At 39.3% G+C, this 11901-nt stretch overlaps 1 protein-coding gene across 2 annotated transcripts in view; it reads right to left on the bottom strand.

The window, feature by feature from the left end:
* Positions 1–11901, bottom strand: part of rev3l (REV3 like, DNA directed polymerase zeta catalytic subunit) — a 60173-nt gene that overhangs the window by 1371 nt on the left and 46901 nt on the right. The window contains exons 20-30 of one of the 2 annotated variants that reach the window (XM_054761447.1): positions 11596–11714; positions 9780–9898; positions 7673–7814; positions 6059–6303; positions 4591–4699; positions 4315–4521; positions 4118–4227; positions 3890–4004; positions 2620–2757; positions 2243–2433; positions 1008–1254 (exon numbers count right to left, since the gene is read on the bottom strand). In XM_054761447.1, coding sequence (XP_054617422.1) covers positions 1008–1254; positions 2243–2433; positions 2620–2757; positions 3890–4004; positions 4118–4227; positions 4315–4521; positions 4591–4699; positions 6059–6303; positions 7673–7814; positions 9780–9898; positions 11596–11714 — 1742 coding nt within the window. Of the gene's footprint in view, positions 1–1007; positions 1255–2242; positions 2434–2619; positions 2758–3889; positions 4005–4117; positions 4228–4314; positions 4522–4590; positions 4700–6058; positions 6304–7611; positions 7815–9779; positions 9899–11595; positions 11715–11901 lie in introns of those variants that run through there. The other variant, XM_054761449.1, reaches the window with a different exon arrangement.

Genomic DNA, 11901 nt, shown 5'->3' with positions numbered 1-11901 from the left:
ATATATATATATATATATATATATATATATATATATATATATATATATATATATATATAAAAGCCATTACATTTCCTTCAGGATTTACCTTTTTTATTTTACTTTTTGGAACAAAGTCAAAGATAAGAGTAGAATATGGATGACACCTTAAAAGAAAAAAAACATCTGGCTAATGTAATTTTTTATAGTCATTCAATTATAATAGTAGTACAGTATAGGCAGTCTGCTTTTTTTCCCCCAATTGTTGAATTTTCTATTTTACTTAAATTATTCCTGAATATTATAGTTATTCACATTTATTTATTTTACAAAGTTCAAAACTTCATGTTCTGATGCAGACTGTTTTATGTTTTGTATTTTATATAATATATATACACAACATATAAAATATGTTATAAAAATGTATAAAAAGTTGGAAGTTGCAATATATAAATATATTATATATATATAAATATATAAAGAAATAAAAAATCTGGCCAGTGTAATTTTTTTTTCCAAGAATTGCAGGTGACTGTTTAATTGTGATTATTTAATTTTCTAATTTAAATGAATAATTATTGAATATTTATACTTGTTTGTGGTACTGTTACCAACTTTTTACCCTTACCTTTTTAATAATTGTGATTTTATCCTTCGTAATGTGATGCAGACCGTATTTAATGTTTGTTTTTTTTAGGTTTATCTTTATTTTTTTAAAACATGTCGCAAGCCAACGAAAGACGAGCTGATGGCTGCAACATCATTGCACTATTATGATACGATGAATTCCTGCATTTCTTTTCCACCAGAGGGCGGTGTTGCTCAGAAGCAGCCATGACATAAAGCAGCGCCTCTCTTTGACAAGACTCCTTCATTTACAAGTAGCACATTTTTCCTCCTCCATTGTCCTCCCGCCGTTCAACTCATCACCTGACACACCCAGGAAGTACCAACGACAAAACAGGAAATAAGCAGCACTAACTCAATGTAACGATCTTAGTGCAACATCGGGTACACTAACGTCTCACCCTGGGGAGCTCGTGGTACCAGCGGAATACGTCGACGCCGATCAGCTGGAACATACGGGCCAGCGGCGGCAGGATCTGCTTGGTGATGTAGTAGGTGCCGTTGAGGCGCAGGCTGGGGTCCTGCAGCACGTCCAAGGGCCGACGGACCAGCTGGATAAGCGGCATGCCGGGCATCCCGTAGACGATCACGTAGGGCACGCGCTCCCCCACGCGCGGCTCCAGGCGGCGGTCGTACGCCATCATACGTCTGGCAACCAAGCAGATGGATTATAAACTACCAAACAACCAGTGTTGGAGATTCTTAAGAGTTTTCTCTTCCATGTTCCTCGGGCATTACTATCAGAGTTGCTAGGCAACAGCCTGTACTTGCACGTGTACTTTCAGGCTGATATACAACTAACTGCTGCAACGTTCATTACATGTTGTACACTGTACGGACAAAAGTATTGGGACAACTGGCCTTAGCCACACAGGAAGTCAAAAGGGAAATTAAAATGACAGCTAAAACAAGCTTCTGCACTTCTGGTAAATTAAGAAATGCCTCCTCGTCAAAAATGTAAAATGTAATTCATTAACAATAAATTCAATAATAATGTTTTCAATGTTTTCATTGTATAAATTTAAAAAATATATGTGCATTAGATTAAAAAATACATTTAATTTAAAATAAGTCAAATTAAATCATTTTACAAATTATTGATCAAATACATATATATGCACATATACAAAAAAGTTAAATTACTTAAAATAATTGGAAATAATATACAAAGCATTTAAAATTTCATTAAATCATGTTTACAAATTAATAACTATACACATACAGAAACAAGTTTAATTAATTTGTGGACAAATAATACACTGAATAATGAATTATAAAAAAAAAAAGAATACATAAATAAATATACTATAGAGTAGAAATCAAAAATAGACATCAAAAATAAATTGAAAATCATTTTCGTAAATGATATATATAATATATACATTTCTGCTTGTGTGTCCAGACTTTAGGGGCACACTAGTTCATCCTAAAGGTGTTTGATGGGCCTAAGGTCAGGATGCTGAAATTCCTCCACACCAAACTCATGCAAGCATGCCGGAACACATCTTTTTCCAAGACCTTAGTCCATCTCATTTAAGCTTCATTTCTTTAAAAAAGGGAAAACTGGCAGTTTTGTCTAAAAAAAATCTACTTATCATCTACTGTATACCCGTCCATCCACGATGGTCACACACACCTGGTGAGCTCCAGGGCGGGGACGCAGGCTCCAGGGCGGTACGCGTCGCTGCCTCTGTATTCCTTAGCAAAGGTCAGGTCCTGCATGCTGGCACGGCCGTCCAGAACCTTCCCACATTGGCGCTGAACAAACTGCTTGACCTGGCTGATGTCCCGCGTCTCAAAGAGCAGCTTGATGGAACGCTCCAGAATCTGAGGAAGACAAGCAGGCAGACATGTATGACTAACACCACACCTGAGATGTATACGAGATAAAAGGTGCCATTTGAGAGCACCTAGAAAATGAGTGTGTGTGTGTGTGTGTGTGTTGTGTAGATGAGAACATGACTGAAGCATGGTGGAAAGCAGACAAAAAGAAATGATTGCTTTGTCTGTTACCTTGGCAACAGCAGGGCAACCATCGCGCCGCACCGTCTCGATCCCTTTGGCGTCAAACACAGGCTCCTTCTGCTCCAGACTCTCATACATGTAGCCCACATAGCGCTTCTTTGTCTGCAGCACACACGGCAGGTACACCTGGTACACACACACACACGTATAGATTAACAGCTGAGAAGGTGTGTGTGTGTGTGTGTTGCATATTGTGCTGATGTCAAGCAAGTTAATGCTATCCAAGTTGTGCACATGCGGTGCAGTTCTCCAGCAAAACACTAGGAGCGCTGTTTTCCATCGAGTCAACCATTAAGCAACCATGACGCTGTTTAGCTTGTTAGCTTCCTTCATGGGTGGTGAACAACAGCAATTAAAAAGAGACTTATTGGCGCTAAAGTTAATCAACGTCTTACAACCCTCACTTTTATTGCAACATCAGAGAAGGCAGACTAGGCTGTACGCCCTCTGAATACAGGGTTGGGTGGATGGATCCAAACATCCATCTATACTACTAATATCTGTGTTTATTGTTGATATTGGTATGTTATTCTATGTTGGGGGCAAAAAGGCAAAGGATTTGACTGACAGCCAATAGTAGTTTTTGCTTTTCTTTGCTTATTTTGCACCATGGACTCCATTTTACGGAAACAACCATACGTAATAAAAGGGAATCGTGAATTATTCTTTTGTTCGCATTGTTAAGATTGTTCACAAGAAAGTTTGTTGATTAAAAAAAAATATTTATTCTGATTTTATTCTGATGATCAACAAACTAAATCGCTCAATGATCTTGAAACATTTCAGGTAAAGAGTATCGGTATCGGTATCGGTGTAAGTTAGAACACTCATACTAAACTAGCATTACGACACTCATTCATGCCTGTTTATTTCTGGTATTGGATCCGTACCTGCACCCCGACCGAACGAGTCGTCTAAACGCAGGAAATAGTGTACTGAAACCGTCGCCATGACGGCAGGTTTGACTTTTCTTGGAGGTGCACGTCAAGTTACGCAGGAGAGCGTTTGGAGGGGGAGGAGCGAGCTTACAGTACGGAACACACGCAGAAGCATAAACCAGGCTTGAGAGTGTGTGACTGTTGCTTATTGTGTCAACTTGTATGAATGTTTGGTGGTGCTCGGTAGGCGCGAATTGGCAGCCACGTTTCCGTCAGACTAGCCCACAGGGCGGCTGTGTCTACAGATGTAGATTACCACCACCTGTGTGCGACTGAGGAGTGAATATAAAATGTGTTATTATTGGATTGTGTCAACTTACTTTCTCAAATTTGAGCTTGACAGGCTTTGGGTTGGTTGCAGTCACGGCTTCCGCGATCTCGTTGCCAATCTTGAAGGCTTGCTCTTTGGTGGCGCCTTTCAGCAACACGAACATGCTGCAGGAGCAGAGCGGCAAAGCACCTTTTTGTTATGGTCTTGTACTTCCTTGTCCACACAACACAAAACTCCTGGTCGGGGGCCATGCGTAGCAGTGAGGATTAGGTCGTACCTGTCCGTGTCTCCGTACACGACACGCGCTCCCCACTTCTTGGTGTCGTTGACCAGCTTGATGGCTCTCTCCAGCGTCTCCCGGGCTTTGTGGACGATGCTGTCACCAACCTGAAGAGAAGACGCAGAAGGTTGCAGAGGTGGAATAATAATCCAGATGTCACGCTTCACAAGTGTAGAAGCTCCGGGGGTTCGTACCTCCACGCAGGGCATGCGCCCGGAGTAGTTGGCGGCGGTGTAGCCGAAGGTGACGTTGGCGATGAGTTTGAGTCCGAGCTGGCGGGCATCCAGCAGCTTCATGAGGGCTTTGTCCTGCTTGTAGGCTTTCATGGACTGCTTCACCATGATGCGTGTGTTGAGGATCTCCTCAAGCATGCTGGGAAGGACGCCTTTTCGCACCGAGGCCTGCGTGGACAGCATACACGGTGGAAATGTTGATGTCCTCATCCCTTGGATAAACTGGGGGGGTCATACCTTGACAAAGGCGATGCCATTGGGTGACACGGTGATATCGTTTCGGAGCTGGTAGAGGAGCTCTGGGGGAACACGCAGGGAGGTGCAACCGAACTTGAACTCATCCGTCCTGAAATAGAAACATAAATACTCATCATCACGTCATCTCCAGCAGATTTACATGCGGAAATCCCTCATTTTACCTCGTTTATAAATGCAATATTTACTTACTTAGAGCATCGAAAACCTGTTCACAGCCTTCTAAATATGCTTTAACATTATTAGAGCCTTCTAGACATGAACTAACACCCCTATAGTCACTTTTACACTCCTATTACCCAATATAGTAGACATAATAAGACATAAATAAGACACATGCTTGTGTGTTGCTGAGTGGGGGACAGACAGGAAGTGACGTCGAGGGTTCAGAGTTGACTTTTAGCTCGGTGTGGGCCGCAACAGTGGGGATTATTGTGTCTGTTGTGAGAGCATTCAAACCTGTAATAAAAGCCTGTTGTTCCAGCGATCAAGTCTGGTGCTTGTGTGTCTCGCCCAACATTACAGTAACATTACTGACACCTAGTGACCAGTGTGGAATTCTCTGGTTATTGCGGTTAATTTCTTCCAGACCCGACTGTGATATGTGAATTTCCAAAAAGGAGAATTCCTGATTTATAAATCAAACATTTTTGTAGAGCATAGAAAACCTGTTTATGACCTTCTAAATATGGGTTTAAACATTATCAGAGCCCTCTAGATGTGAAATAACACCCTCATAGTCACCTTTACACTCCTATTACCCAATATAGTAGACATAATAAAAGATATTAAGACATAATATAGACTCATACATGTTCCGGTTACTGGACAGTACAACCTGCAGTGGCTCATCAATGTAACATTAGTGACACCTAGTGACCAGTGTAGAATATTACGTATCGTCACAATGTCTGTGAATGCGTCTCTGGAATGTCTTATATTTGTATTTGACCTCATTTAGCCATTTTTATGCTGGAAAATGCTTCATTTAGGCCCAAAATACATCCAAATTTGCTTAAATATGGATATTTTTTAATGAATAACAGGGCGTAGTCAACCACACACCTGCATGATTTATGAATTAATATGTTTTTGAAACACTCTGAGTAAAATTCTCAGGGGTGCCATCTCACAAGTCAATTAACCCAACATTTTCCAGCAGGAAGATGCTTAGACAAGACATAATGTTGTGTAACTGCATGTTTTGTACATACAGACTGAATATAATTGTGTCTTAACGTGTAAAACAGAATTTAAAATGTGTTAAATAACTGAGGAGCATATTTAAGAGTTTGCAGTATCAAAAATAAGCACTTTTACTGCTTTTAATGCCTTGGAACGCGAATAGCGGGGATCGACTGTATGCCGAGGGCCAATAAGACAACAAGCAGCAGCTTTACTCCAATGATTACACAGAATAAGCAAAGGAAGAGGACTCTCAGGTTCTTACGTTCCCAAGCGGTCCATGTGGCCGAGGCAGGTGGAGAAGCAGTAGTTGTACGCGATGACGATGGAGGGATAGAGCGACTGAAAGTCCAGAACGACCACAGAGTTGCTGTAGAAGCGAGATTCTGGTTCCATCACAAGGGGCAGGCACTGAGGTGCCCTCTGCTGGGCTCGCTGCTGGACGCTGGGCGTCACAGGAATGTAGTTGAGCGGCTTGGCCACACGCAACATCATGGACTCAACACGATACTGCAGGACGACAAGACGACAAATGCATTATTAGCGTTTTTTGGCTAGGATAAGCCAAGGGTGTCCAAAATGCGCCTGGGGCCCATTTGCCCGCACGTAGCTGTTTTTTTTATTGTCCCGCAGCACACTCTAAAGATTTAACAATGGAACAATTGAAATCTGCATTTTACAAGAATAAAGTCAAAATATTAAGAGAAAAAAGTTGAAATGTTAAAAGACATTTTTTAAAGTCGTGACATTATGAGAAATAAGCAAAACAACAAATAAAGTTGTAATTTGGGGAAAATTAGGTGGTGAAAAAAAAGTTCTAATATTACGGGAATAAAGTCAAAATATTATGGGAATAAAGGCAAAATGATAAGAGAAGAAAATTGACAAGAGCAAAGTAAAATAGTCGGGAAATAAATTAAAAACCACTGCAGAAATGGGAAAAAGAAGTCAAAATATGAGAAAAAGTTGTATACTGACAAGAAAAAAAAGGCGTAATTTTACGAGAATAAACGCGTAATATTATGAGGAAAAATAATGTCATTTTAGTAAGCATAGTTGAAATATTACAGAAAAAAATACATTATTTTTTTTTTAAAGTCATAATATTACAAGAAACAAACAATACAAAATAAAGTTGCAATTTTTGGGAAATTGTGTTGGGTTAAAAAAAAAATTATTACGGGAATAAAGTCATAATATTACGAGAATATAGTCAAAATATTATGGTAATAAAGTCAAAATATTATGGGAATAAAGTTATAATATTATGGTAATAAAGTCAAAATATTATGGGAATAAAGTCATAACATTTTGGGAATAAAGTCCAAATATTATGGTAATAAAGTCATAATATTATGGGAATAAAGTCCAAATATTATGGGAATAAAGTCCAAATATTATGGGAATAAAGTCATAATATTATGGGAATAAAGTCCAAATATTATGGGAATAAAGTCCAAATATTATGGTAATAAAGTCCAAATATTATGGTAATAAAGTCAAAATATTATGGTAATAAAGTCATAATACTATGGGAATAAAGTCATAATATTATGGGAATAAAGTCAAAATATTACGAGAAGAAAATTTACTGGAAGAAAGCTGAACTATTTAGAAAATGAAAGCCAAAGACCAAAGATCATAATAATCCATCACACAGCTGAGATGCAGGCTATTTCTTTCAAGATTATTCAGTATAAAACTTACAGGTATCATATCTAACTGCATCCTTTCATTTCTCACTATGTGGCCCTCGCTGGAAAAAGTTTGGACACCCCTGTGCTAAGCAGTTCTAGCAGTCTGAATGACCATAAATACCAATGACGGTCACGAAAGCGGGTATGGAACCTCCAAGTCATGGCGAGGTTTGTCCTGGTACCTGTGACCCTCGGGTGAGAACGTGGAAAAACTGGATCCCGAACAGTCTGGCAAGCTCGCTGGTTCTGCCGATGATATCGTGCTGCTGGAGGATCTGCATGGTGCCCTGCATGCGGCTCACGTAGTGGTCCACCACCTTCCACCTAACACAAACACACAATAATGACACACCAATATCACTGTTAATTACTGGTATCGACCAGATATCGATAGTATCGATACCACATTGTTAAAATTTTGATGTTACCGTTATATTTACATATTGTTCTACTTGTAGTGTTTCCAAACTCAAGGAATAAGTTATTTTGTACTACTGACTTTATTTTGCTTGAAAATTTGTATGTAATAAAAGTCAATAATTGTACTATTTTGTTGATATTGTTACATTGGCCTATAATGTTGGATACTGTATCGAAAGTATACTGTTCCTCCCCTCAAAATTCTACACACAACCCCTCACAACAACACCATGAAAAGGTTTTTTGAAATGTTTGCATTCTTTTTTACACTTTTCAGACTTGCCAAGCTTGTGCCATCTTTGTGAAAAAGAGTTGAAGCTGTAATTGGTGCCAAATGTAGTAAAATGTAGTAAATGTAGTAAAATACAAATATAAGGTATTCAGAAGACACATTCAAAGATGTTGCGATGATATGTAGTATCCTACACTGGCCACTAGGTGTCAGTAATGTTACACTGATGAGACAAAAGCCACCGCAGGAAGTACTCGGTGTGACTCCCCCAATGCTAATCTATGTGAGTCTATATTATGTCTTATTTTCTCTTATTATGTCTACTATAAACCTGGGTTCAAATCTCCACTTGGGCATCTCTGTGTGGAGTTTGCGTGTTGTCCCCGTGTGCGCGTGGGTTTTCTCCGGGTACTCCGGTTTCCTCCCACATTCCAAAAACATGCATGTTAGGTTAATTGGTGACTCTAAATTGTCCATAGGTATGAATGTGAGTGTGAATGGTTGTTTGTCTATATGTGCCCTGTGATTGGCTGGCGACCAGTCCAGGGTGTACCCCGTCTCTCGCCCGAAGTCAGATGGGATAGGTTCCAGCATATCCCGTGACCCTAATGAGGATAAGCGGCATAGAAAATGGATGGATGGATGGATGTGTACTATATTGGACAACAGGAGTGTAAAGGTGATATAGGGGTGTTATTTTATGTCTAGAAGGCTCTAATAATGTAAAAACTCTATTTAGTATTTGCATACGATATTCGTAAACAGGTTTTCTATGCTCTAACTACAAAAATATTCCATTTATAAACAAGGACACTCAATTCACTTACCACGCTGAAGTCTGCAATTAATTAACCGCAATAAACGAGGGATTATTGAGCAAAGGCTGTGAATACTTACGTACATGGAATTTCTTATCATCATGGGGTGTTGTGTAAAATTTTGAGGAGAAAAATGAATGTATTACATTTTGGAATAATACTAATACAGTTGGATCCCACGCATGTTCACAATTCAGCATTCGTGACCCCACAAATTTGTGCATTTTTTTGATCAAAGCATTTTTTTTGTGCTTTTAAAAGGCCTAACCCCTACCTCACTCACGGTGCAACCAAAAGTACCAACAGTGGAAAAGTAACCCATGTGGAACACATAATGTAACTGCACCACACAGACTATGCGGGTATGGAAATAAGTGCTTACACACTAATAAACATACAGAACAATACTATTTTACACTAATGTACAACCCGCAAGGCATGCTGGGAAGCCCACACGCACACTTACCCGCCAGGGGTACCCAGCATGCCTTGCGGGTTCTAAATAACTATAAAATATATATATTTTTTCAATCTACTGTACATAGGAAATGATATTTCTCACTTTTCTGTTTTCGTTTGTACTTTACAGCGGGATGACAGCTGTTACTATTATGTTGCGTAATCAGCTTGCTCAATAAACTATTTGAAGCATTTGTCAATGTGATGCAGTGCACTTTATGCAATATAACAACTCTAACTAACTCTAACAGTGTCAATTCAAATAAAGTATTTTTTATGTTGCTATTTGGGCTTTAGATTGTACAATCATTCGGGGCTGTGCCTCGTATACATATGTTGTTTGCAGCGTTAAAGGCACACCTGTAGAGGTCAGTGCTGTGGTCAAACCAGTCAGACAGTGTGCGGGGGCTGTAATGGGGGAAGCGCTGGTGGAGCACGTGGAAGGCCACATTCTCAAAACTGTAGTTGTTCAGCGTCACCTGAGAGGAAAGCATAAAAAAGACAACATAACTTTGATGAAAATGGCACTTTGATTCCCTTTTTAAAGTGTGTGTAAGCCAAGGCTGTCCAGAGTGCATCCCGGGGGGATTTTCCGGCCAACGGTTGTTTTGTTTTTTGTTTTTGCTTTTTAAAGGCCTATGCCCAGTGGCGGAGCCAAACATTTTTCATTGGGGTGGCCAAGGTGAGACCATTACTCACATAGGGGTGGCAATAAGTTGGTACCTGGATTGTCTAGATGGCCTGTAGGGTGGCCGGAAGTGACCAGGGGTGGCCACCCTGTACCTCCACCACTGCTTTTGGAGCGTCTATTAGAGCAATTAAAAGCTGAGCGGTGTGCCGACGACTTGTTCTCAATGCATAGTTTCTGGATTCTGGACTCCCCATCATGGCGGCCAAACCCGCGCAGGGCATAATACGGAAGTGGATGCCGATCGGCACTCCTGTTTTATAACTCCAGACTCCTTGGTTGACATGCCCACCGTGCTGCTCCAGAGAGCTTCCGTTATTAACAGATTTATGTGCTGAATCACGCTTAGCAAAAATGTCAAAATCAGCAGCAGTTTTCCAAGAGAAAAAAGTCGTAATTTTACAAGAATGTCGCAATGCTATCAAGAGAAATTATGTCATTTTGGTAGCATAAAGTTGAAATAGTAAAGAAAAAAGGCCTTTTTTAAAGTTGTAACATTATGAGAAACAAAAAACAACAAATAAAATTGTAATTTTTGGAATATTAGGTTGCGGAAAAAGGTATGTTATGAGAAAAAAGACAAAATGTTATGGGAATAAAGTAATAATGGCACAAAGGAAAATTCACTAGAAGAAATTTTAAAAATTGTTGGAAAATTTGAAAAAAAAACAGCAGCAGCAGAAATTGGAAAAAACAGCTGTAATTCTACGAGAATGAAGTACAAACATTGAGGAAAAAAAGTCGTATCCTAACAAGAAAAAAATGCTATTTTCCCAGAATAAACTCATATTATTACGGGGAAAAACAATGTCATTTTAGTAGCATAGAGTTGAACTATTAATGAAAAAATATTTCTTTTTAAAGTCGTAATATGAGAAAGTTAGGTTGGGCAAAAAGTTCTAATATGGGAATAAAGTCATAATATTAGAAAAAGAAAACTTGGTAAGACTATTGAAGAAGAAAGTTGACATATTTGGGAAATTAAAAAAACAAAAACAAGAAAAATGGGCAAAAAAAGAGAAAACAAACAAAGTTGATACTAAAAATAGGCTTTTTGACCTACATCACCAAGCTGAGATGCAGTTTTTTTCGTGAAATATATGTAACTTCGTAGCATATCTGTATGTGTTGCCTTACAAAATGTCTAATTTTTCACTATGCGACCCTCGCTGGAAAAAGTTTGGACACCCCTAGTGTAAACAGTCGTCATAGTTTTTTTTTAGCTTGGCAAAACGTCCAATAAGGAACACAATAACTTTGCACAATGCGACATGCAGAAGAAAATCTTATTTAATCCCACCCCCTTTCCATGTCTCAGCAGATTCCGCAGTGATTTCAGCTGTTTCAAAACATACCAGACCAATCAATATTTAAAAGTCTGGAACGGAAGGTTTGCGTGTTGTACGTTATAAATGTCTAAGTACAATACTGCTGTAATATCAAGCACATATAAGCCACTTGTATGATAATCAAAGAAACATTTACTACCTCTGTCTTCATGACTCTCCACATGTTGAGGATGATGCGTCCAATGACGTTGATCTCAGTCATGGTGTCCGCCCCGTACTCATCCCTGTCTGACGTGAAGCGGTTGTCTCTGGAGTCACCTGAGGAGACGAAAAGGATAGCCAGTTTACACATCCACCATTACCTACGGGTTTCGAAAGAGGACGGCATAAGCTCGAGGGCTAATTTGCCTCGAGATGCAAGCGACAATAAAAGAGAGAGAGACTGACACTACAAAGGAAATTATGAGGCTGTTCAATTCCGACTCTGGAGAAAAATCAGGAGGAG

Source organism: Dunckerocampus dactyliophorus, chromosome 19 (genome assembly GCF_027744805.1).
Source record: "Dunckerocampus dactyliophorus isolate RoL2022-P2 chromosome 19, RoL_Ddac_1.1, whole genome shotgun sequence".
Lineage (NCBI taxonomy): Eukaryota > Metazoa > Chordata > Actinopteri > Syngnathiformes > Syngnathidae > Dunckerocampus > Dunckerocampus dactyliophorus.
This window is presented reverse-complemented; position numbering and strand designations above follow the sequence as displayed.